General features: G+C 56.5%; 1 protein-coding gene across 1 annotated transcript in view; it reads left to right on the top strand.

Moving 5' to 3' along the window:
• BCR (BCR activator of RhoGEF and GTPase) overlaps nucleotides 1-24,370 on the top strand; it is a 134,487-nt gene that overhangs the window by 86,670 nt on the left and 23,447 nt on the right. Inside the window, exons 5-14 of the mRNA XM_002830901.6 lie at nucleotides 5-112; nucleotides 3,135-3,195; nucleotides 4,691-4,743; nucleotides 5,245-5,385; nucleotides 15,664-15,785; nucleotides 16,739-16,907; nucleotides 18,885-19,004; nucleotides 19,819-19,894; nucleotides 21,387-21,491; nucleotides 22,209-22,283. Coding sequence (XP_002830947.3) covers nucleotides 5-112; nucleotides 3,135-3,195; nucleotides 4,691-4,743; nucleotides 5,245-5,385; nucleotides 15,664-15,785; nucleotides 16,739-16,907; nucleotides 18,885-19,004; nucleotides 19,819-19,894; nucleotides 21,387-21,491; nucleotides 22,209-22,283 — 1,030 coding nt within the window. The remainder of the gene's footprint in view (nucleotides 1-4; nucleotides 113-3,134; nucleotides 3,196-4,690; nucleotides 4,744-5,244; nucleotides 5,386-15,663; nucleotides 15,786-16,738; nucleotides 16,908-18,884; nucleotides 19,005-19,818; nucleotides 19,895-21,386; nucleotides 21,492-22,208; nucleotides 22,284-24,370) is intronic.

The raw sequence follows: 24,370 nt of genomic DNA, 5'->3' as shown, positions 1-24,370 counted from the left end.
TCAGGCCAGCCAGCTGGGTGTGTACCGGGCCTTTGTGGACAACTACGGAGTTGCCATGGAAATGGCTGAGAAGTGCTGTCAGGCCAATGCTCAGTTTGCAGAAATCTCCGAGGTAATGCCTTGATGCCGTTCAGACAGGTGCACCGCTGACTCCCACCTGTACCCTCCACCTCCCGAGGAGAACAGAGTGCACCAGATCAAGATCTGGTCGTGAACCCCAGCTGTTTCCAGATTCTGTTGGGTTCATTGCGTCAGCCCTGTGCTGGGGATGCTGTTGTGCCCAGACAGAAGGAGCAGCCCACAGGGCGTCCTGCCTCCCCAGGGGCGAGGGCCTGATTCTGGGGGTTGCCGAGTTCCAGGGACACTCTTTGCACTGTCTGTCTGCAGTGAGGGGTGTCTGTAGTTCTGCCCGTTAACAGCTCTCACTGCAAGAGTCCTGAGGCTGACTTTGTACCTGGCACTGGAGGCGAGGCCGGAGTTGGCCCACTCTTCCTTTTCTAGCCTGCCAGAGACCTTGAGAGCATTGAGGAAGCACTGAGGGGCTAGTGCCATGGGGCGAAGGCTCATGGCACCTGTGCTCTGTAGCTCCATGTGAGGAGCAAAGCGACAGGTTGGAGCTGCACTAACCCAGGCCCCGGGTCTGAGACGCTGCTGACTCCCTGCCTGCATTTAGCCCCAGGAAGCTGAAACCTCAAACCATGCAGTGTTAGCACCCAGGGCCTCGAAAGAGTCATTCAGAAACAGAGACCGTGAATGGGCCATTCAGGAGGCTGGTGGCCCAGCCGGAACCAGAACCCAGCCACACCCCTGGGTCTGCACTCCAGACTGGGGTTCTTCCTGCCCTTCCCCAGCCTGTGTCTGCCTGGTGGTCACTCTGCGACATTTTCCTCTTTGGAGACCCTTGCCTCTTCATGAGCCCCCCATCTCGCTGTAGCTTTGCCTTCTGACTTGGCTTTCCCCCACCCAGCAAGGGTTCTGAGCAGAAAGCCCTCCATGTGAGAACCGCAGGGTTAGAAAGAGACATGGGCCCTAGAAATAGGGAGTGAATGCGGTCACCCTTGCTGGGACACACCCTCAGCTGTCACCCCTGGGCTTTGTTCCTGAGGCTTTATGCCGTCTTACTGTTTATCACAGGATGGAGCATCATGGGCTTCGCTCTGATGTCTCCAGTGGTGACAGTACCTGCCGCTCTGTTCCTCCAGAGTCCGTGGGGCACCCTGCTCCACCAGGTGCTGCTGGTAACAGGCTCTGCATGCATCCAGGGCTCCAGCTCCCTCCACACTGCCAGACTCCCTCTGGACCATTCAATCTGTTCTCTTTTCCTTTTTCATTAAATAAGAAACCCTCCTCCCCAACAGCTGGAATGGTGGCACCGAATTTCAAGTGACCTTGACAAATCAGGGACCTGATCTTTTAAGAGCAGGTTACAGTTAAGCGGGCAAGTTCAAGTCCACCCAGACAGGTTTCTGCAGAGGAGGGAGAAAACACCATGGGACGCCACCTGGGGATCACGTGGTGCTGCCAACTATGCACCAGTGGATTCTGAGCCATGGTTGAGATGCAGGGAGTGGGATGGGGCTCAGGACCAGCCGCAAACCGACCCATTGTGAAAGTTGTTGGCACCTGCACCGTCAGGGCAACATGCACTTTGGTTCTCTGTGTTTCAAAAAAGACCCAGAGGAATTGGAGCCACCCAAAGAAAGCAGAGTCAAACGCAAGGAAGAGAAAGCAGCAAGCCCTGTGGAGGTGTGGGAGAGGTCAGTGCTCAGGCATGGGAGTTCAAGGATCACCCTCAAGTACAGAAAGGAGTGGAGTAGTGTCCGTCTTCTCCTGGGACAGTCCTGAGAGATGGGCAGCATCCAGTTAGATCTGGTTCCATGGAACACCAGCTCTCCAGACAGTAGGTAATAGGAATTACATGAAAAGGGCTTTGGGAGTCAGGCCAGTTTGGGAAATGCAGGGTTAAACCAAACTCCTAAGTTTTCTTGAGGCAGGTGTTCCTGGAGCTCCTAGATAACTCCCAAGCGTCGCACTGTCCACGGACACATGAGCCACCTCCCAGGCTCTTGTGAGCCCAGCACCTGGTTTTTGCACTCTTTTGTTTGGCTCTCCCACCCCCTCACACCCTTTGGGAACTGCTGAGTCAGATGTACAGAAGAACAATCACTGCGAGGGCTGTTAAACTCTCAGGAAAGGTACCAAAGTGCATGCCAGCATTTGGCCCCAGTGAGCTGGAAAACACTTTCTTTTGGTCTTGAGATGTTTCCTGCAGCACAAGAGGTTGGCAGAGCAACTCCAGAACCTCTTCCGTCTCTGCTGTTTATGCTTTCGTTCAGAAGCTTAGTACTAGGAATTAATCCAGCTCCTTCCCAGAGGATTTTAGGCACACAGGGATCTTTTATTCTGCACTTCTCCAGTGATGCTTTCAACGCAGTTGTATCAAAACAGCCCAGGCTATTCACTTACAAGCCCTGCTTTTGCCCTGGGAATCGTAGCACCTCATTTTTTAGTAAGTACACTTGCAAATCCGGAGAGGGCAGGTGGAGGTATAATCCAGTGTCAGTCTGCAGTGGTGGGCCTGCCCTGGCTGTCTCCAAAGATGGGTGCTCTTTTGAACTGCCAGCCTCCTGCATGCTGTCTAATTGCCCCAAGAAAACAGTGATGTGTGTTTAGGAGCGTGCTCCTGTTGGCCTCCATTTACAGGATCCTCTGTGTCAGAGGATCTTAGCCAGGCGTGATTTTGCTCACAAGGGACACTTGGCAATGCCTGGAGACATTTTGGTTGTCACAACAGCAGGAAGGCAGGCATGCTCCTGTACCTATAGGTAGAGGCCCGGGCAGCTGCTCAGCACCCTACGGTGCCCAGGACAGCTGCTCAGAAAATTTGTAGCCCAAAATGTCAACAGTGATCTGACTGAGAAGCCCTGTCCCAGGTGGACCGCAGCATCCAGGGCATCCTGCGTGCTCAGCTTGCTCATGGGTCCCTGCACACCCTGTGATTTCATTATCAGCTCAGAATGCACCTGGGGTTTGTTGCAGTGAGGGAAAGCTGAAATTGTTGCCGAAGGGGGAACTTTCTCCATCATCAAAGCTGCTTGTGTCATCTGTGTGAACATGCACTTTTCTCTCTGCAGAACCTGAGAGCCAGAAGCAACAAAGATGCCAAGGATCCAACGGCCAAGAACTCTCTGGAAAGTGAGTTCTGCATGCTGAGGTCTCTTTGTGCCCTCGTCAGGGAGGCTGCTGCCGGCAGAGGGGGCGTTGTGGAAAAGCAGACACAGTGCCCACTTGGGTCACCCCTTGGCGCCTTCCCTGTTCTGCTCTTCAGATAGAGTGGGGATGAGGAAAGAACAGCTCAGGGAGGCAGGGAAGAATACCATCAGGACCAGTTTGCCACCAACAGTAGCAACAAAGTGCTGCTTATATTGACTTAAATGTCATCGTGTTGACTCCAGTGGCCTTGTAAGGAGGATTTTTTTTTTTTTTTTTGAGGCAGAGTGTTGACTCACTGCAACCTCCGCGTCCTGGGTTCAAGTGATCCTGCTGCCTCAGCCTCCCGAGTAGCTGGGATTACAGGCACACACCACCACAGCCAGCTAATTTTTGTATTTTTAATAGAGACGGGGTTTCCCCCCATATTGGTCAGGCTGGTCTTGAACTCCTGACCTCAAGTGCCTTGGCCTCCAAAAGTGCTGGGATTACAGGCGTTAGCTACCGCACCCGGCTGTAACAAGGATTTTATTTTCTGTTTTTGCCGATGACAAGTTTGGTCATAAAGTAATCTGTGCAGAGCACAGGCTTTAAGTGGCTGGGCAGGAATTGAGTCCAGAGTTGCTGGGAAAGTGGTATCAGGAATTCTCAGTCACTTCTTACTTTCAGTTGTTAGGGTGTTGTGAATAGTTACACTTGAAAAGAACAGCAGCCGCCGGAGCTTTGTGCTCCGAGCCTCAGTTTCCCCATCTGCAAAATGAAAATAGCGATGTGTGCCTTATGCTGGTCGTGGGAGTCTTGTGAAGAACATACTTGGCATGTCTCAGAACACACCTAAGCGTCCGTGCCTGGGATGGGCGCACGCTCACTGTCGTCATGGAGAAGCACAGGTGGCTGAGGCTGGCCAGGGCTCCCACCGTGCCAGGGAGTTGCTCCCACTGCAGTGGGGCTCATGTGCCTCTGGAGTCCGGGTGTCCTCGGGCAGGTCGCCAGAGAACCTGTCAAACCAAGTGTTGTTTTGGCATCTGAGTAGGTTTCTGCCTGTCTCAGAGTCAGGCGTCTGAAATGTCCCGGGATCGATGGTAAGAGCAGCTAAGAGGTCTGTTCAGCTTACCCTCTGGGCTGGGGAGCAGGTCACCCTCCAGAATTGGGGCCCTCCCCAGCCCATCCTTGCCAGGGTGGGTTCCCTGACCTCAGGCTAGAGGAGCGGCAGCGCTGAGCCTTTTTAGCTGTTGTCACCGAGCCAGCTGTGCAGGCTCGGGTCTGACGGCCGCTCTGGACTCTGCATGCAGTGAATGTCCTGGACTGAAAGTGTTCCTGTTGGGTGCTCTAGCCTTGCCCTTGTCACTGCACAGAGGGGAGATGGGGCCTATGGAGGCTGGGGCAGCCCCCTCCCCACTCACCCTTGCACCGAGGGTGGTCAGGCAGCTGGTGTGCTTCTCCATGTGCGGCCTCTCTCACCACCTCTCTCTCTCCACAGCTCTGCTCTACAAGCCTGTGGACCGTGTGACGAGGAGCACGCTGGTCCTCCATGTGAGTCACAGCGCCCCTCCGGACTGGGACCAAAACCGCTCCCTCGGGCACACACAGCAACAATGTTCTGAGACCATTTTTTTGTTGTCATAGCTGCAGCCAAGGGGGTGCTACTGGCATCTAATGGATAGTGGCCTGGGATGGTGTTGGACATTCTGTAGTGAAAGAACAGCTCTCTCTTGTCCCTCAACAAATAATTACTCCACGCAAAATGTCCACAGTGCTGAGGTTGAGAAACCCTGCCCTAGATCCTTAACAGAGGAGTCCCTCTTGGCCACGTGCATGCAGCGTGAGTTTACTGGAACACATGTAGGACCTGCTTCCAGGATGGTGCTCATACAAGCTCTGTCCACAAAGCTGGGGCCCAAGTGAGAGAGACTGTGGTGACACTGAGGGAGCCGGCGCTCTGGGCTCCGTCCGCACTTTGTGTCTGCACTTTGCACACAGTGGCAGGTGCCAGTGCTCCTCTGTGTCTAACTCAAGTCTTTCTTCCTGGGGCAGGACTTGCTGAAGCACACTCCTGCCAGCCACCCAGACCACCCCTTGCTGCAGGACGCCCTCCGCATCTCACAGAACTTCCTGTCCAGCATCAACGAGGAGATCACACCCCGACGGCAGTCCATGACGGTGAAGAAGGGAGAGGTGAGTGTGGCAGGGGATGGCTTGGGTCCACCCAGCCTGCTGAGCCGGGGGCATGCAGGGCACCCTCAATCTGAGATCTAGAGCCCTTCCTGGTCCTCAGCAGACCTTGCCTTCTGGGATTGGTGAGTTTGGCCGCACACTCAGTCCTGTGTGGAAGGTGTTTGGGTGCAGTCGCAGGGGTGACCCCGCATGCACCATGCCCTCCAGGCGGCAGCCATCACCATGCTTCACTCAGCCACCTCTTTCCTTTTCTGTCATTGTGGGTTATGTCCAGGGACCCCTTTTTTTATCCCCCACACTCTTGCCAGCTCAGGCTCCCCGGCCAAGGAGACTTGTGCAAAGGAGGTGAGTAGGAAGATGGCATTTTGTCTGCCTGGAATCTTCCTACTTCCTCCTGAGTGCTTTCATTAAAAAACAGTTAACATCGGGTTTAAGGATTAGAAAGTGGGGTTCGTGGTTTGTGTCTGTGATGTGAGACTGGATGAAGCACTTCACGTCTTCCTCTGGGAAGACTCTCCTTCCCCTTCCTCTCGTCACTGACGTACTCTGTGTGCACGTCATCGATGAGCAGGCATGGCCTCTGCCCGTGCCGCTCTGAGCCTTCCTAGGTGGGGCCTGGCACATAGTGAGGCAGATGCATTCCCAGGCAGGTAGCAGCTTCTGAGAATAGCCGAGGCGTGTAAGCTGGGGAGCCGGTGTCCAGGGGGAACAGCTTTTGTCAGAAGCAGCACTGAGGCGAGGAGAGCTGACCCACGGCCTCAGGGGTCTCATGCAGGGGCAGAAGCTGTCTGGCCCAGGCAGGACACAGGCTGGGCGTGAACCTGACTGTAGTTGCCTCAGAACCACCTCATGGCTGGGTGCGATGGCTCACGCCTGTAATCCTAGCACTTTGGGAGGCCTAGGCAGGTAGATCATGTGGTCAAGAATTCAAGACCAGCCTGGCCAACATGGTGAAACCCCATCTCTACTAAAAATACAAAAATTAACTGGGCACGGTGGCGGGCGCCTGTAATCCCAGCTACTCGGGAGGCTGAGGCAGGTGAATCGCTTGAACCCAGGAGGCGGAGTTTGCAGTGAGCCAAGATCTCACCACTGCACTCCAGCCTGGGTGACAGAGTGAAACTCGATCTCAAAAAAAAAAGAGAGAGAGAGAGAGAACCACCTCCTTCTCTTTCTTCTGGTTCATGGGCCATGTGGTCGGCACTGTACCAAGGACACAGGCCCTGTCCTCAGGGCCCCCAGGGTGGACCTGCCCAGCACATGGGGCTTGCTTTCCTCCTCCTGCCCTGGGCCACCAGGCAGGCAGCTGTCAGCCCCATCTGCCACACACCACTTTGGGAATGGTACCCTGAGTGCTCAGAGTCTAATCTAAGTTGACCTTGAGTGAGGGACTTGGTCAAGTTTCTCCTGGTGGGCCTGGCCCAGGAAGGGCATGGAGGAGGAGGGAGCTGTCCCTTCCATTCCACTCTCCGGCTTGTCCAAGCCCTGGAGCTGGGCAGACTCAGGGTCCCATGCCAGCATCATGAGGACCGACCCACTGGGTGGCCTAGAGCTTCTCCCAACTGGGCCCATTCCTTGTCTTTGCAGCAGGGTGGGAACATGGCCCCACCTCATTGGGCACCTGGGCTCTCAAATGGGCATGATTTAGTGGCAGTCCTCGCCATCCGTGTTGGCTCCTTAGCAGTCTCTGAGCCCATTGAAGGTGGAAGTGGGTCCCTGGCACCTTCCAGTGGAGGCGTTGAGCAGTGCAAGTGTTCCCCAGCTGCTCATCCCATGGCTGGGACCTGGGAGTGGTGGGGGATCAGATCTTGCTTCTTGGAGCAACAACCAGGCCCTGCCCTTGGTTCTCTTCCCTGGCTCAGGGCTGCAGAAGGAGAGCAAACCTGTGACAAACCTGTGGGCAGTCCACACAGATCTAAGTGGATGTTGGATTTGCTTCTCCTAAGCCTCCACATGCTGGGTGGGTTCCTGCCAGGCTCGCCCTACCCTCCTGAGACACCTGCTCTTTCTCTTCTACTGACTGTTCTTTTATGAGCGCTCTGACCTCCTGGGAAGTGAGTGTGGGCGTCCTTTTTCCCATGGCTTCTCCTGTGCCGAGTCTGCTCCCTGCAACTCCAGCTGCCATTTAGCATCCCTAGAGAGAAGGAAGGGCCTTCTCAGTGCTGGGATCATTGGAATCCACTGCTTTGGGGAATTAAGGAAAACGCGATGTTGCCTAGAAGTTGGCACCCAGGCCCTCATTCCTGCATCCGTCCCCATGGGGGCTGACTTCCATGCTTACCCATGGTCATGTCTCAGGGCCACCAAGGAGGAAGTGTAATTTAAGAAGGGCTGGGTGCGGCTGGGCGCGGTGGCTCACACCTGTAATCCTAGTACTTTGGGAGGCCAAGGCAGGCGGATCACCAGGTCAGGAGTTTGAGACTATCCTGGCTAACACGGTAAAACCCCATCTCTACTAAAAATACAAAAAATTAGCTGGGCGTGGTGGTGGGCACCTGTAATCCCAGCTACTCAGGAGGCTGAGGCAGGAGAATCTCGTGAACCTAGGAGGCAAAGGTTGCAGTGAGCTGAGCTTGTGCCACTGCAGTCCAGCCTGGGCAACAGAGCGAGATTCTGTCTCAAAAAAAAAGAAAAAAAAAAAAAAGAAGGGCTGGGCGCTTCACAGAGGCAGGGGCCTGGATCTGCATCCTCCTCAGGACCTCGCCCTGGTGGAGGGGTATTTGCTCATCGAGGAGGGGCCACCTGGGTGCCTTAACTGCAAAGCAAGATGGAGGACTGATGACTCTAGAAAAGTCACCGTGAGTCTGACCAGCACCCCTTCACTCAGAGCTTTCTATCCGAGGCATGTTAAGGGAGGTGGCTTGATGGTGGCTAAGGCAGAATGATAGACAGATGCCTGTGCTTTGCCCCTGCCCCTGCCATTCCTGGGGCAGATGCTGCTAATCAGTTGGGCACTCCAAGCCTGGACATCCACCTCAATATCCCCTGGCACTGCCCAACGGGTTTGCAGTCCTTGATGCAGAAAGAAAGATGCCAGATGGGCGAAGCCCCACCAGAGTCCACTCTCCCTCACTGCTACCAGTGTACTGATTTGGGGACGCCCTTTTGCTTCCCTGGGTGTCCGTGGTCTCTGAGGGCAATGATGCAGGGTCCGTGGCCCCTCCACTGGGTGTTGAGACTGAAAAGGTTTCACAGCCTGCGAGGGACTTTATGAAAGTGAGGGGTGGTGGCCTGCCTGCATGCCGCCATCTGTGTCGGAGGTGACGGGCGAGCTCCCCTGACGACATTAGCCAGGAAAGAGGGGCAGAAGCTCCAGGCTACTTCCTCTTAGAACTTGCAGCCAGGGGCAGGGCCTGAACTTTTCTCTTCTGCCCATCTCTTAGTTTGGTACATGACATGGAGTGTCAAGTTCCCAAAGGGAGACAGGAACTGTGCCTCTGCGTTCTCATGATGATTATGTGGGGTCAGAGGTGATCTCCCTTTCACACATGAGGAAACTGCGACTCACAGAGGTTGAATGTCTTGCCCACAGTCACACAGCCACTAAGTAGCTAAGCCAGGATGCAAGTGAGGCCATGGGCCCCTGGCCGCCTGTGTGCCCCTCGGGTGTGTTACTCTTTGGTTCCCTTCCACCTCTGTGAGCCGATAGGACGTTTCCACCCCTCCTCTTGTTCCTGCACTACCTGGAGGTAGGAAGGAGGAGGAGATGTCCCTTTCAGCAACGCACACTACCCCATCCCCTGCTGCTGCTGCTGCTGGGAATGTGTCAAGGGGTTGGGTCTGTTTCTGGCCTCCCTGTCATTTGATGTCGAGAGGAAAGCTGCTTCTGTTGGCCTGGGTGTTTCGAGGTTCTCCTGCAGTCCCTACTGGGCCTCCTGGGAGGTGACCCATTGCTACCTGCTGAGCCTGGGCAAGTCTGGCATCGAGGAGAGGCCCAGGTGTGAGCTCTGTGCAGGGTCAGCCACCCCAGCCCCAGACCCCCACTGTGGCTCCTGTAATCTCATTGCCCTTTTCAGCCACGTCCCACGGCTCCAGGGCTGTGCTCTTTGGGGAACAGTGACTTTGGGCTGTATTCCAGGTGGCTCCCTGATGCTGAATGGTGGCCGGCAGGTGCTCCGGCTTCCTGGCATCCTGGCCCAAGCACACCTGGGGGCCTTGAGCCACAGGTGCTGCCCAGGAGAATGCCCTCCTTAGCTTCCCCAAAATGACAGGATCAAAGGATCCCGCAGGCACAGTTTCTTTCCAGGCCTGGGTTCTGAGGGCTGGTAGGTGGCGCTCATTTGTTTAGCTGAATTAAATTCACAGTTAGATAACCGATCTCCACTGCTGGGTGACTTCCCATGTGGTTGCCTGCCTGTCTGCTCGGAGCCTTGGCACCATGTGCTGCTCAGCACCCCCTCGGCCTGGGCTCGGAAGCATAGCGGACGATCCAGTTTGGATGTTCTGTTTCCCAAGAGCCAGCCAGGCATTGACCTCCAATACCCGTTCTCTGCCTGGGATCGCAGAGGTCCCTCTTTTAGGAAGAACACAGGCAGCAGTCCAAGCGGGAGCTGCAGGAAGGCCCTGGAGGAGGGAAGTACCACCAGTGCAGGCTTGAGGCTGAGAGATGGTGAGGCTCGGGCAGAGGAGAACCAAGGTCTTTCAGTTGATGATTAAAGAGTTGGAGAACAGGCTGGGCATGGTGGCTCACACCTGTAATCCCAGCACTTTGGGAGGCCAAGGCGGGTGGATCACTTTAGGTTAGGAGTTCGAGACCAGCCTGGCCAACATGGTGAAACCCCGTCTCCACTAAAAATGCAAAAATTAGCCGGGCATGGTGTCAAGTGCCTATAATCCCAGCTACTCAGGAGGCGGAGGCAGGAGAATTGCTTGAACCTGGGAGGCGGAGGTGGCTGTGAGCCGAAATCACGCCATTGCACTCTGCACTCCAGCCTGGGCAACAGAGTGAAATTCCGTCTCAAAAAAAAAAAAGAGTTGGAAAACAGTCGGAGAAGCCAGACCCTGTTGGCAAAGTTTGCAAGGGGTGCTACGGAGAGGGAGGTGCCCACCCCAGGGGTGAAGACAGGATGGGTGGGGTTCTCAACTCCACTGGACACCAAACAGAAGCTGTAAGGGCAAGGCTAGTGCCCATGTCGAGGGCTAGGCCTTTCTGGGCCCTTCATAAACATTGGCAAACAAAGCTTGGGTTCTCGGCTTGTCTGGGCCAAGTTCTAATTCCTTCCAGGAGCGTGGGCATGTTGCTTACCTCCGAGCTGTTTCTTCTCCAGGAAGTGGTGGAGCTGGAGCCTGCTGCATGGGAGGGTTCTGTGGAGTGAGATGAGATGTTTTACGTCATGCTCTTTTCACACCTTCTTGGCACCCAGAAAGAGCTCAGTAAACATTAGCTGCTACCAGCCACCCTGACTGTAGCTGTCAGCCAGCGTTGTCCTTCCCAGGCCCTGCCCTACCCTCCTCCTGGCATGGTGTCTCTCAGGGCATAGGAAACTTTCTCGGCCAGTTTGGCCATGGGAGGCTTTCTTGGGGACCAGAGAGTCTGCAGGGAGGGCAAGTCAAGAGCAGGTGAGAGGGAGGGAAAGGCGAGCAGGACCCTTGACCTCATTCTCGGCTGCAGTGTATATTGGCCTGCCTGGTGACCCTCCTTGCTCCTGGTCCCACTGCCAAACCTCTGGAGTCTGCCACATCCCTACATAGACAGGGTCACTGACAGGCAGTGGCAACCAGTTCAGTGGCGCTCAGCCAGTTTCAGTGGCACTCAGCCAGGTCTCCAGGGGTGTGCAGTTTGCTCTGGGGGCAGGATAGCGGGGGCTGAGGCCACCGGCTGCCTCCAGGGGCCCCCCACCAGCCAGCAGCTGGAAGCTCCACCTTGGTCTTCACTTGGGCCGTCTTCCTTCTCCACTTCCTCAGCTGCTATGTGGGCTTCTTTGGCAACTTTTCCTTGTCCCACCAGTCAAGGCCCTGCTGATTTGTTGATGATCAAACTGCAGTTCTTGTACCTGGGGAAGTTTTCCAGCATCTCCATGGAGCCATGGTCTCTGGTTCCTGGAGCGTGTCATAGTCAGTTCAGGCTGCTTTAACAAAGTATCATCTGCTGAGAGCCTCACACACAGGCCTTTACCTCTCTCACAGTTCTGGAGGCTGGAGATCCAGGACCAGGGTGCCAGCAGGGTCAGGTTCTGGTGAGGGCAGTGAGAAGCACGGCCACCCTCCCACTGTACCCTCAGTGGCCTTCCTGGGAGTGGACATGGAGAGAGAAAAGGACCTCTCTTTTTTTCCTGCTTATGGGGACACTCATCCCATCACATGGGTTCCACCACCTGACCTCATCTACACCTACTCACCTAGCAAAGGCCCCACCTTCAGATACCAACCCATTGGAGTTAGGGCCTCAGCATGAATTCTGAGGGGGACAGAAACTTTCAGCCCTAACAGTGTGCTTCTTCCAGGCTGGCCTTCCTGGGAAGGCCCTGGATAGGCTGTGCTTGGGGCGGGGGGTGATGTTGCACTGGCGACAGCTGGAGGAGGCAGTCCCCTTAGCAAGGAGGTGCCCCTCCTCACGCCCACCAGCCTGACTCGACCCCCTCCTCAGAAGACAGGGCACATAATGTGACCTCACAGGTCCTCAGTTTCCTTGTGTGTAGAAATCAGGGTTATGGTGCCTGGCTCGTAGAGTCCTGGTGAGGAGTGAGTGGTGTGATTCATGGGAAGCTGTGACTGTCACATTTGCACCTGCAGAGGACATGGCAAAGGGTGACAGCCCCGTGTGAGGCCCTGCAGGTCGCAGTTTCATTTAATCCTCAGAATATACCACCAGACTGGTCTTTCTCACCCCATCATGTTTAAGGAAACGGAGGCTCCAAGAAATGGAGGAGCATAGCCAGCATCGTCGTCACAGAGAAGCAGAAGGGTGGGCTTGGGACAGTGAGGACGCAGGCTGTCCTGGCCACCCTTGCTTTCTGGGGGTTCCTGTGGGGATGATGATTTTAGTTGTTCAAGAAGACAGGTGGCGTTTCTTCCAACTGGTGTTTCCCACCTGGGATGTGGCGGGGGGCTCCCCAAAGGGAGTGTTGTCCTGCCAGCTGGGGCCTGCTGTCCCACTGCCCTGCCCCGCTCCGCAGCACACACAGGGACCCATGTCTACACGAGGTTACTTGCACCAGGACACACACAGGCCTGACACGCACAGGGACATGCCCTTGCATGGGAACACACACACAGAAACATGGAGACGCACACAGTGAGACACACGGGCACACACCTACCCAGGCCACAGGCCTATGTGGGGTTCCATGCACGAGGGCACGCTCAGGCACTCACACTCACATGAGAATGAACACACCCGGAGACATGGAGACACACACAGGGATACACAGACGCAGATGCAGAGCACATAGGATCTTCCCCTGGTGCCCTTTTCACACACAGGCTCCCACGGCCCCGGGGAGCCAAAGTGGTACCGTCCCTGTCCTGGGGCCATTGAGGCCCTGGCCCTCTCTGTCCCACAGCTCCAGCTGGGAGTGTTTGCCCTAGGTGAGATGCTGAGCCTTGGGGACAGTGGTTTCCAGCCACGTGGCCTTATGCCGGCTTTGGGATGCAGTCAGGATTGTGACCCCGGCCCACCCTTGCCATGTGCCCTGGAGGACGACTCGGGTGGGCTATGCAGGAAGCCTGTGCTGATCTCAAGGCCGACTGTCCTGTACTCCAGGCCGGGGACCAGGCTGCTGAGCGCTTCTGAGAGGGACATCTTCTGGGCAGGGAGTGACATAGGCCACGCCATGTGGGCCTCCCAGCCATGCGCTGGTGCTGTGTGGGCTGGGAGGGCAGGCAGGGGCCGGGTGACGGGGACTGCAGAGCAGGGCCTGAGATGCTGTGACATGCTGGGCTGCTTTTGGCTTTCAGGCTTCTCTCAGATGAGAGTTGCACAGATGGGTGGGGGGTTGGGGAGGCTGTGGCAGCATCAAGAGAGTAGCCCAGAAACTGCCTAGTCCCCTGTCTGAGCCTCCCGGGCCTGCAGCCCGCACCCCAGAGGGGCCACGTCCTCCCCACAGTCAGGCCTGTGTCCTCTCAACCTGGCAAGCCGGCATGTGGGTGCTACAGGCGCCCAGTGTGACACTCAGTAGCCTTGCTGAAGGCCAAGGGTGCCCCTTAGGTGGGTTGTGGGGAGCCTCTGCTGGAGAGGGAGCTGCATTTCTTGACCACAGGCAGAGTGGGCTGGGTCTGCGGTTTCTGAGCTGAGCATGGGGTGCCCTCTGCTGGTGATGGCAAGAAGCTCAGTGCCTTTGTATGGAGAAGGCTGCCATCCAGCCCCGCCACTGCCCCAGAAGGAAGGTGCCTGAGACCCCTCCTCCTTGGCCGGGAGGCCCTTTGCTGTGTCCCTGCCAAGAGGACATACTGCAGTCCTTCCCGAAGGACCTCAGTGTCCTGGGACCCTACCCAGATCTGATCCCCGCTGCAGACCCAGCAGTTTGGTTTACCTGGCTTCAGCGCTCCAGCTCTGCATGATGTTTCTCCAGGTGCACATGCTGTTTCTTGCTTCCCGTGGGTGCCATCACCAGGCGGCCGTCTGCCCTCGGCAGGCGGGGTGTGGGTGAGTGCCGATGAGTCATGGCCTTGGCACGCCGGCAGCCTTCCTACCCTTCCACTTATGGGCACCAGCAGCCCCTGCGTAATTCATTGGTTCCCCTTCACAAGAGCCGGCTGGCTGTCGTGAGCCAAGCTGCTTATGATGGTGACATGAAGCCTCCACCCCTGAGAGTGTCAGACGCCTGGCCCAGGCTGTTCTTGCAAATGGGGAGCTCTGCTGCCTCCGGCCCCAGAATGGGGGAAAAGTTCAGAGAGACAGAGCTCCCTGAGAAGAACCTCAGGCTGCAGGTGACAGCAGGGCGAGGCGCCTGGTCCGGCCCCAGGACCAGCCTGGCTCCCTGAGAGCACAGGGCCTCATCACCTCTCGAGATGGGGACAGGTGCACTGCCTGCGGGGAGACATTGGGTTTTCACACCCTCTGTTGTATGTGCCTCCCCTGCTGACCCTTCTGACTCTCAGCGCAGGGCGGGGGTCGTCCTCCCTGTGAGCCTTCCCTGAGACCAGGTGGGCTGGGTGCCCACCAAACACTTGGTCTCTCTCCCACGAGGTTGTGGACTCCTGAGGGTAGAGGCCTGTGAATGTTACCCCTCTCTTTCTGCACTGCCTGGGACAGAGGGTGGACCTCCCTGAAGCTCGGTTTTCTCATTAAGGACCTGCCTACAGCCTGTTGTAGGGATTGGATCAAATAATTCAGGCAATGTGCTCGTGCAGTGCACTGGTCCCAGAGTGGGGAAGGCTTGCTGCGACAGCCTCTCATCCTGTCCCTGTACCCTCGGCACAGCGCCCAACCCTGTGAGGTTCCAGGCATGGGTGACATACCTAGACATGCCCATTCAGCAGCCCCTTGAGCGAGAAGGACTGACCCTTGCCTTTCAGATGCAGACCAAGATGCAGAAAGGCACGTGGCTTGTTAGCCTGTGCCCCCTGCCCTGTGCTGCCCACCTGCACTCCACTTTAACCCTTCTCAGGCCGCAGGTGTCCAGGCAGGTGTCAGAGGTGCAGCCCGTGCACACTGGGGACCCTATCCATCCTGTCTAGTTGGGAGGACTAGGAGTTCCACATGTGGGGCCCTCAGATCCTGCTGCCATCAGAACCAGGCCCGACCGTTGCTGTGACCTCGAGGGCTGCCACTTTTCAGAGTGCACTGGGCCCGTCTCCACCCATAGACCATACTGCCCCATCTGTACCTCGGGCACCGATCTCTCCCCACCACAGGGGCCTGTGCCTGCGATGGTCCCTCTACAGAAATACCTGCTCCTGGCATGGCTGGCTTCTTGCCAATTCTGGATCTCCAGCTGCCACCCCAGAGAGGCACTGGCTTCCCTGTTTAAAGCGGGTCCCCCCATCACCCATCTTCACAGCAGACTGTTTGCTTGGCAGTGTGCCCCTTCAGACCCACACCCGTTACCTCCCCCTCTCCCCCATCCTCCCACCCTCTTCCAAAGGCTGAACACACAGGAGGGATTGGGAAATTTGTTGAACAAAGAAGTTACACATAAACCCTGATGTGTTAGCAGGACTGTGAGATGAACAAAACGTTCTGGAAAGTGGGTGTGAGGGTCAGATGTGGAGGGAGTGAAATCTTCCCAGGGAGAGAGCGTCTCTGGGTCAACCTGCTCCTGCTGGGCTGGGAGGGCTGAACACCCCCCACGCATCACCCCAGGCTGGCCCTGACCCCAGCCTTCCCTGTGCCTGCAGCACCGGCAGCTGCTGAAGGACAGCTTCATGGTGGAGCTGGTGGAGGGGGCCCGCAAGCTGCGCCACGTCTTCCTCTTCACCGACCTGCTTCTCTGCACCAAGCTCAAGAAGCAGAGCGGAGGGTGAGTGACGATGTGGCCCCTGTCCCAGCAGTGACCCCGCCCTGACGCTCCAGGTCATGGAGGGTCTTGTCACGGCAGAGGTCAGTGGTGATGTAGCTCTCTTTACATTCCGTTTCTACTTGGGCACAATGCCAGGCTCCAGGTTAAAGATTGTCACTAGCAATCTGGAGACGTCATGGGGCATCATGGTGACCAGCTTTGACTCCTGTAGTGAGGGGTAAAGCCGACTGTGGCTTCCGGCACCATTGCAGAAAGGTCACCTCAGGACCCATCCGGGAAGCGTGAGATCAGGGGCTGCAGGCAGTGCTGGGTGGTGGCTGCTCCTTGTCTCCCCGAGCCTGGTGGTGGTTTTCCCAGTTATTCTCGGCATAGGCGTGCACACAGCTCCCCTCCTCCCTCCTCCCTGGGTTCACCCAGGTTGTACCAGGTTGGAATGGAGCAAAGAGGGCCACATTGGGAAGGACCAGCGCGGGGCTCTTTCCTGCATCCTGCCGTTTCCCTGCTGAGTAGGTTTAATCAGTCAACTCAGAGGAGAGCCTTAGTTCCCCCACCTGTCAGGCAAGGGGATGACGCCAGCTAGATCTGTAGTCCCTGAAACTTTATGGCCCTGGGGGTGGATTTCAGTCCTGTCCTGTCATTGTGCAGCCTTGATGTGCTCCCACATGAGCCTTCAACCTTAGGGCCAGCTCAGGATAAGGTGGATCTAGACTCCTGAGATGCCTGGGGCCTGCGGTCACATGTTCAGAGTGTCTGTTCCCAGGAATCACTGTTCCCAGGAATCCTGGCACCTGCCAGTGGCCTCATCCCAGTCTGTTCCATGGAACACGTGCTGGGTTTTAGGTCAGGTAAACCATGTATGGCCGAGAACACGGGCTCTTGGGCTCTTGACAGCAGTGACATCAGTCACAGAAGGCAGTCGGTGCATGTGAACATTCTTCTCTCCCCATCCCCAGCAAAACGCAGCAGTATGACTGCAAATGGTACATTCCGCTCACGGATCTCAGCTTCCAGATGGTGGATGAATCGGAGGCAGTGCCCAACATCCCCCTGGTGCCGGACGAGGAGCTGGACGCTTTGAAGATCAAGATCTCCCAGATCAAAAGTGACATCCAGAGAGAGAAGGTGCACGCCAGGGGAGCAAGGGCCGGGTTTGATGTGGTCTGAGTGGGCAGCAGCCCCCGCACACAGCCAGTGGGTGCTTTCTCCGTCAGGCCTCTGGGCCCCAGGTCTGGTCTCTGGGATCCCTGTAAGCTCTCAGCTCTTGGAGGGCTGGGCCTCTGGGCACAGGTAGGTGCCCAATTGTTCTGAGAACCCCCAGCTAAATGGGGAACACCATACCAGAGCGGCTGCCAACCCAGCCCTCTAGAAAAATGAAGGGAACTGGTCGTGGTCTCCACAATGCGCCTTTCACGGGTTACTTCTTAGACCTGGTGGACTGCCTCATACGTAGTTGTCTGACCTGTGACCAGGGGTCCCTCACGAGAGAAACTTGCTTATACTGGCAAGTTTAAACTGTGTCCAGTTTGTGCCCGCCTGACCATTGCTGTGGCACTAGGAGCCTGATTTTGTGTTTTCACTGGCATTCCCGGGGAAGACTTAACCTAGGCAAACACCTCCTAGTTTTTCAGAAACACACCACCACAACAGGAAACAAGGTCAGAGATTTTACCTACGGGTTTTGGACAAGGAGGTGCCATGAATAGGGAGAGCAGTCTTCTGTCCCTGGGTCACGCAAGGCAGAAATGAAGAGTCAGAGAGCGCATGACAGCTAGCAGTATTTATAAGGGAACAGGGTGTGATCACTGTAAGTTCACAGGCAAATGCCTGGATGGTCCTTTTAAGGAAGCAGCAGGAACGTGGGAGCTCAGTCAGCCGGGCGGGAGAGAGGCTTCCGGGTTCTCACCTCTGGCCCCGGGCTTGAGCTGTTTGAGTGTGTGGTCTCCTGATACCCAGGCTGCGTCCTTTGCTGTGTGGTTCCATTACATGGGTGAAGTACTGAGTCGTCAGAGAGAAAGTCACAGCCAGACAGTGGAGGGCTTGGAGTAGTCCAGGGTGCAGGGTTGGGGGAGGTGCTGGCTGTGCCCCATACAAGCTACCCTGATGGGGGCCAGGCCCAGGTGGGAGTGCCACCCCTCCAGGTGTTCAGGACTACCTGCCTTTGGTTTCTTTCCAGGGATGTTTGAAGACTAAAAATGGTGAGGACAAGCCCCTCAATCAAAAGTTAGCCAGGCCAGAGGAGGCGGGTGGCAAAAAGGTTAGGCCTGGGTCCAGGTATGCCCAGGTAGGGTGGACACAGCAGGACAGGAGGTCCTCAGCCCTTGCCCAGCTGCCCAGCCTGTTGTACCCAAACCCAGCACACTTAGGAACACAGGGAGCTTCAAGACTGGGGTGAACATTCTATTGTCATTCTTGTGGGACTGTGACCTTCAAGGTAGGGTGTCCCCCACACAGAGTGGGAGCCAGTGCTCAGGGCAGCTGAGGCCTATTGACTGTTACTGTTGCATTCTCCATGTTCAGCTCTTTGGGGGATGGGATGGGATGGGGCCCTACCTGGTGACAGGCAGCACAGTTTTCTCCTCCCCAGGGATAGTGGCTTCTAGAGTGAAATGCACGGCTCAGTGTAGCAAGGGCCTTCCCATCCAGGTTCTGTTGACAGTCGTCTGGTCTTCTGCTGGCATCTCCACAAACGTGCCCAGGGGCCTGATGCTGAAACCTAGTTGGATTAGGAAGGGGGTGAGCGACCCTCTGGGTCACAGCGGCCTCCTGGACATTGTCTGAATTTGGGAAAATGAAAGGCAGGGATGTTGGTAAAAGTCTCTTCTCTCCGCCCTTATGAGAGGAAAGACTTAATTCCTCCAAAAAAAGGTTTACTGGGCATGTCCTGTAGCTTATGCCATGCCTTGACCCTGTAAAAAAGCTGTTTCTGTCCTCCAAAGGCCACCAGCAACTGCGGTCTGGGGCCCTGGTCTGTGCTGAGTGGAGAGATGGGATTCTTGCCCTCTGCAGGCTGAATGGAGCTGGTGGTGGGGATGGATGGAGTGGGAGTGGGTTGTGTGGGGCGCTGGAATGGGAAGATGAGGCTGTGGCATCTCCCCACAGAGGGCGAACAAGGGCAGCAAGGCCACGGAGAGGCTGAAGAAGAAGCTGTCAGAGCAGGAGTCGCTGCTGCTGCTTATGTCTCCCAGCATGGCCTTCAGGGTGCACAGCCGCAATGGCAAGGTGAGCGCCTGCTGTTCCGGCCCCTCCTGCTCTCCTGGCCTAGGATGGGCTCCTGGTTGCCTAACGGCAGTGCATTTTCACTTGGACGTGCCCCACTCTGAGAGGCTTGTCCAGCATGGTGCACGCAAGCACACTCATTCCTTTGTCTGGGGCTTTGGGCCGTAGCCCCCAGGTTGAGTGGCAGCTGGCTCAGCTCCCACAGCTGGGAGTGGGCAAGGTCTCCAGGGAGGGTATAGGGCAGGGGAGCCTAGCAGGTTTGTGCAGACCTGGCCGTTGGTACAGGGATGCTGTCCTGGGGCCTTGAGGGCCAGAGACACTCCTTCTGTCCTGAGTCTGGCTCCTGCTGCCATCTGTAACCTGGGCTTCTCCCTCCTGTCAGTATGTGTCTGTCAGTGTCCAGAATGGCTTGTTTTCTAGCCTGGCCAGGAGAGGCAGCTGGTGGGCTCTGCAGAAGTCTCACCTCTGGGCTAGTGTGGGGCTTATGAATTGAATGCAGGAGGTCAGGTCTGGATTAACCTTCACCTCTGCAGATCCCACCTGGTCACCTCCATGTCCCTAAGCTGTGCCCCTCTGCCAGCATCACACCATGACCCACGTAGTTCAGGTGAGAGATTGTACCAGAGGTGCTGTAGCACCCAGCCAGCAGGAAGGGTAGGGAGTGCCGGAAGCGACATGCCAGGTCGTGAGCACACCTGGCCACTGGGCTCCAGCCGGCTGGAGATACGAGTTGTGTGCTCTAAGGTGCCCCGGGCCTACCAGGCATTCGCGTAGCCAGGGCGGAGATAACCGGGTGTGTTCTTCTCGTCCACCCTAGAGTTACACGTTCCTGATCTCCTCTGACTATGAGCGTGCAGAGTGGAGGGAAAACATCCGGGAGCAGCAGAAGAAGTGTGAGTATCCTCTGTCCCGAGAGTGGCTGGGCTTCAAACCATTAGGGCTAGGCTGGCAGCTCCTGTGGTTTTAAACCTTCTTTTTTATTTTGAGGGGTTTTATCCAAGTGAAGTGTTGCATGGAGGGCTAATTTAGAAAACAAGTTGGAGACAGCCATCCCGATAGGCCCCCAGCCCTCTTGTCTCCCTGCCGGCCTATCCTGCCCGCATCCCCTGGGCACTCATTTCCCCACTGCCCTGTGATCTCCTGTGAATCCCCCTTCCCCAGGCCCTTTCCAGATTCCACACCCGCCCCTACACACACCCCTGCCATCTCCCCCCAGCCTGCTGCCCATACACCGCACCCCCAGCCTGCCCCCTAGGCCTTTCTGGGACCCTGCCACCACCCCATTTTCTTGGCCTCCCCCATTTCCCCTCATCTACTCCCCGCCCCCTGGGCCTTCCCTGCCCCAGCAGGTGCTGATGCTAAAGGGGCCTTTGGCTGGGCCCACTTGGGCAGCCACACTGTGCTGGCCCCACTGCCCTGTTCATATGGCCGGGGTTGCCCGCTCTCAGCACAGGGGCGCTCCCTCCTGTCTGGGGCAGCCCCTTCCTTCTCTGGGCATTTCCCTCTGTCAGGGCGCTCCTTCCTTCGGGTCCTGCCTGGCGGTGTGGGTGGGGAGGGCAGACCCGGTTCCCTCCTTGGAGGTTTGGGATTCACATGCCATCCTTACCGAGATGTTCCCGCTGGGACTCTGTGTGCCACTGTCCCTCTTGCGGGGGGCGCTGGGCTGAGCGCTGTATCCAGGTGGCCTGGTCCTCCCACAGCTGTGGGCCATCTCCTGCAAAGCAGCATATTTCACAGGGACCCTGGGCTGGGGTTCTGCATGCCTCTGGCCTGGCCTGACCTCCCACCCCCTCAGGCTCATCATTCTCACCTATGCATAGCCACCTCTCGGCCCCCAGTGCCACCGTGGCCGGGGGGATCGAGGATCTCCGGGCAGCCCTGCCAGTGCTTGTGTCCCAGGGTTTCCTGTCATAACACAGGAGCCCCAGCCATTTCCAGAGTGGCAGCCTCTGTTCCCTGTTCAGCATTATGCCCAGAAATAAGCCCCTTTTCCTCACCTGGTGGAGAAACGGGGGCCCGTGTTAGCAGAGGAGGGGCAGAGCCATGCTGCTGTCTGTCTGGGGAGACCTCACAGGGAGGTTCTCCCAGTCCAGCCACTCATTCTCAGACCTGCCTTGTGGCTGTGCTTAGGTAGCGTGGGATGTGTGTGTTTGTAAGTCTCATGCTAAGACTCCTCCAGGCCTGGGCTCTCCAGGGCTACACCTTGCTCTGCTGCCAGACCAGCACTGCACTTGAGAGCCAAGTGCCCCCTCCTGAGCCCCCAAGCCCTGGAACCAGTTCTTGCCGTGCTCCTTCCCCAGGGTGTGTGGTGGGGGTCCAGCAGGAGGGGCCAGAGGGCCAAGGAGCAGACTGACCAATTGGTGCACCTCTTTTCCAACCTCCCAGGTTTCAAAAGCTTCTCCCTGACATCCGTGGAGCTGCAGATGCTGACCAACTCGTGTGTGAAACTCCAGACCGTCCACAGCATTCCGCTGACCATCAACAAGGAAGGTGGGCCCCCCCCCACTCTGTGTACAGGCCACCTGCAGGGAGGGCAGGCAGCTAGCCTGAAGGCTGATCCCCGCTTCCTGTTAGCACTTTTGATGGGACTAGTGGAGTTTGGTTCAGAAGGAAGAGCTGTGCTTGTTAGGGCCCTTGTCCCCTCCCAGGAGTAGACAAGGTGGGTTAGGAGCAGTTTCTCCCTGAGTGGCTGCTGCTGGGTGGTTGAGGAGATGCATGGCTTCTATTCCTAGTCACAAGGCTGCAGCAGATGCTCCTCAGATGCTCTGTGCCTTGGATTTGGCCCCACTCCCGTCCTCCCAGCCCTCCTCTCCTCCAGCTACCTGCCAGCCAGCACTTTTGGTCAAGCTGTTTTGCATTCACTGTTGCACGTATGCTCAGTCACACACACAGCATACGCTATGCACATGTGTCCACACACACCCCACCCACATCCCACACCACCCCGACCCCCTCCACTGTCCTTGGAACCTTATTACACATTGGGTCACTGGTTTGCCTGTATTGTGAAACCAACTGGATCCTAAGATCCCCAAGACAGAAATCATGATGAGTATGTTTTTGGCCCATGACGCTGGCTTGCCTTGTGCCGGGCAGATGGCAGCCACACAGTGTCCACTGGATGGTTGATTTTGAAGCAGAGTTAGCTTGTCACCTGCCTCACTTTCCCGGGACAGCAGAAGCTGACCTCTTTGGTCTCTTGCGCAGATGATGAGTCTCCGGGGCTCTATGGGTTTCTGAATGTCATCGTCCACTCAGCCACTGGATTTAAGCAGAGTTCAAGTAAGTACTGGTTTGGGGAGGAAGGTTGCAGCGGCCGAGCCAGGGTCTCCACCCAGGAAGGACTAATCGGGCAGGGTGTGGGGAAACAGGGAGGTTGTTCAGATGACCACGGGACACCTTTGACCCCTGGCCGCTGTGGAGTGTTTGTGCTAGTTGATGCCTTCTGGGTGTGGAATTGTTTTTCCCGGAGTGGCCTCTGCCCTCTCCCTAGCCTGTCTCAGATTCTGGGAGCTGGTGAGCTGCCCCCTGCAGGTGGATCGTGTAATCGCAGGGGTTTGGCAAGGACTTTGACAGCATCCCCTGGGGTGCGCAGGAGTGTTGGGTCCAAGCCAGGAGGGCTGTCAGCAGTGCACCTTCACCCCACAGCAAAGCAGATTTGGCTGCTCTGTCGAGCTGGATGGATACTACTTTTTTTTTTCCTTTCCCTCTAAGTGGGGGTCTCCCCCAGCTACTGGAGCTGTCAGAACGGTGAAGGCTGGTAACACATCAGTTGCACTGTATAAGTTTCTTGAGGCCGGGCGCAGTGGCTCATGCCTGTAATCCCAGCACTTTGGGAGGCTGAGGCAGGTGGATCGCTTGAGCTCAGGAGTTGGAGACCAGCCTGACCAACGTGGTGAAACCCTGTATCTACTAAAAATACAAAGATTAGCCAGGCTAGGTAGTGGGCACCTGTAATCCCAGCTACTTGGGAGGCTGAGGCAAGAGAATCACTTGAACCCAGGAGGCGGAGGTTGCAGTGAACCGAGCTTGTGCCACTGCATTCCAACCTGGGCGACAGAGCGAGACTCTGCCTCAAAAAAAAAAAAAAAAAAAGTTCCTAGAAACAGCAAAATGTGGAGACAGAAAGCTTACCAGGGATTGTTGGGGGATGGGATTGGGAGAAGAGTAACTGCGGATGAACCCAAGGGGACTTTTTAGATGAGAGCAGTGTCGTGAAAAGATTGTGGTGCTGTTTGCGCTCGCGTTTACATTTCCTAAAATTCTTTAAACCCTACACTTGGAATGGATGAATTACATGACATGCAGATTGCACCTTCATAACATTGTAACACACATAATCTTCCCCTTGGGCCTCTGTCTCTGGCTGCCTCATAAACGCTGGTGTTTCCCTCGTGGGCCTCCCTGCATCCCTGCATCTCCTCCCGGGTCCTGTCTGTGAGCAATACAGCGTGACACCCTACGCTGCCCCGTGGTCCTGGACTTGTCTCTCCTTGCCTCCCTGTTACCTTTCTATCTATCTCTTCCTTGCCTCATGCATCCCCAAACCAAACCCCCATGAACCAAAATTCATGGACCCCAAACTTGTTCCTCTTATGTCCTGTCCTTTTGAGGGGCACCACCATCCACCCCCGTGGCCAAGCCAGAAACCGTGGTCCGCTCTCCCTCCATTAAATGCCGTTCTCCATCAGTGAGGCTTCTTAGTCATCTCTGGCTGCCTGGCCAGGCCCTGGCTGTGGCCTCCTCCCTGGTCTTTGTAGCTCTGGATGTCCCTGCAGAAAGGGTCCCCACCACCAGGCCTCTCCATCGCCCATCTCAGGTAGTTTTTCTAAAACTCAAACCCCACCCTGCAACTTACCGCCCACAGCCCAGCCCCACTCTTCTCCAGGCCTCGCCTCCCTCTCTTCCCCCTGCACCCCACGACTTCCCCAGCACTGAGCTGCTTCCTGTGCCCCACGGTGGCCTGGAGTCCCCTTTGCCTTAACTCTTTGCCCGATAATACTTACAGCGGGGTCTGCTCTGATTGTAGGAGCTCCCACATCCCCCAGGACGGCTGCCCTCTGCTGTGGCGTCACTGTGTAACAATGGCATGTACACCTCTCTGTCCCCACCAGTGCAGGGCCCTTCTCATCGCAGGGGCTTTAGCTGGGGTTTGTGGATTGACTGAGTGAACGAATGTTGTGGGAAGTCCAGTTTCCCAGCCGCACCCAGGGAAATTCCACAGAGCGGGCAGGGGCATCGCATGAGGTGCTGGTGTTCATGCCAGACCCCAATTAGGTGTTTAATTTTTAGAAAGAAAGTTAAAACCTTTTTTATTTTTTTCTCTGATTCTGCAAATAACACCTGCTCTTATAGACCATGTGGGTGAT

Source organism: Pongo abelii, chromosome 23 (assembly GCF_028885655.2).
Source record: "Pongo abelii isolate AG06213 chromosome 23, NHGRI_mPonAbe1-v2.0_pri, whole genome shotgun sequence".
NCBI classification, from domain to species: domain Eukaryota; kingdom Metazoa; phylum Chordata; class Mammalia; order Primates; family Hominidae; genus Pongo; species Pongo abelii.
The sequence above is the reverse complement of the archived record's forward strand: the minus strand, read 5'-3'. Positions and strand labels throughout refer to the sequence as shown.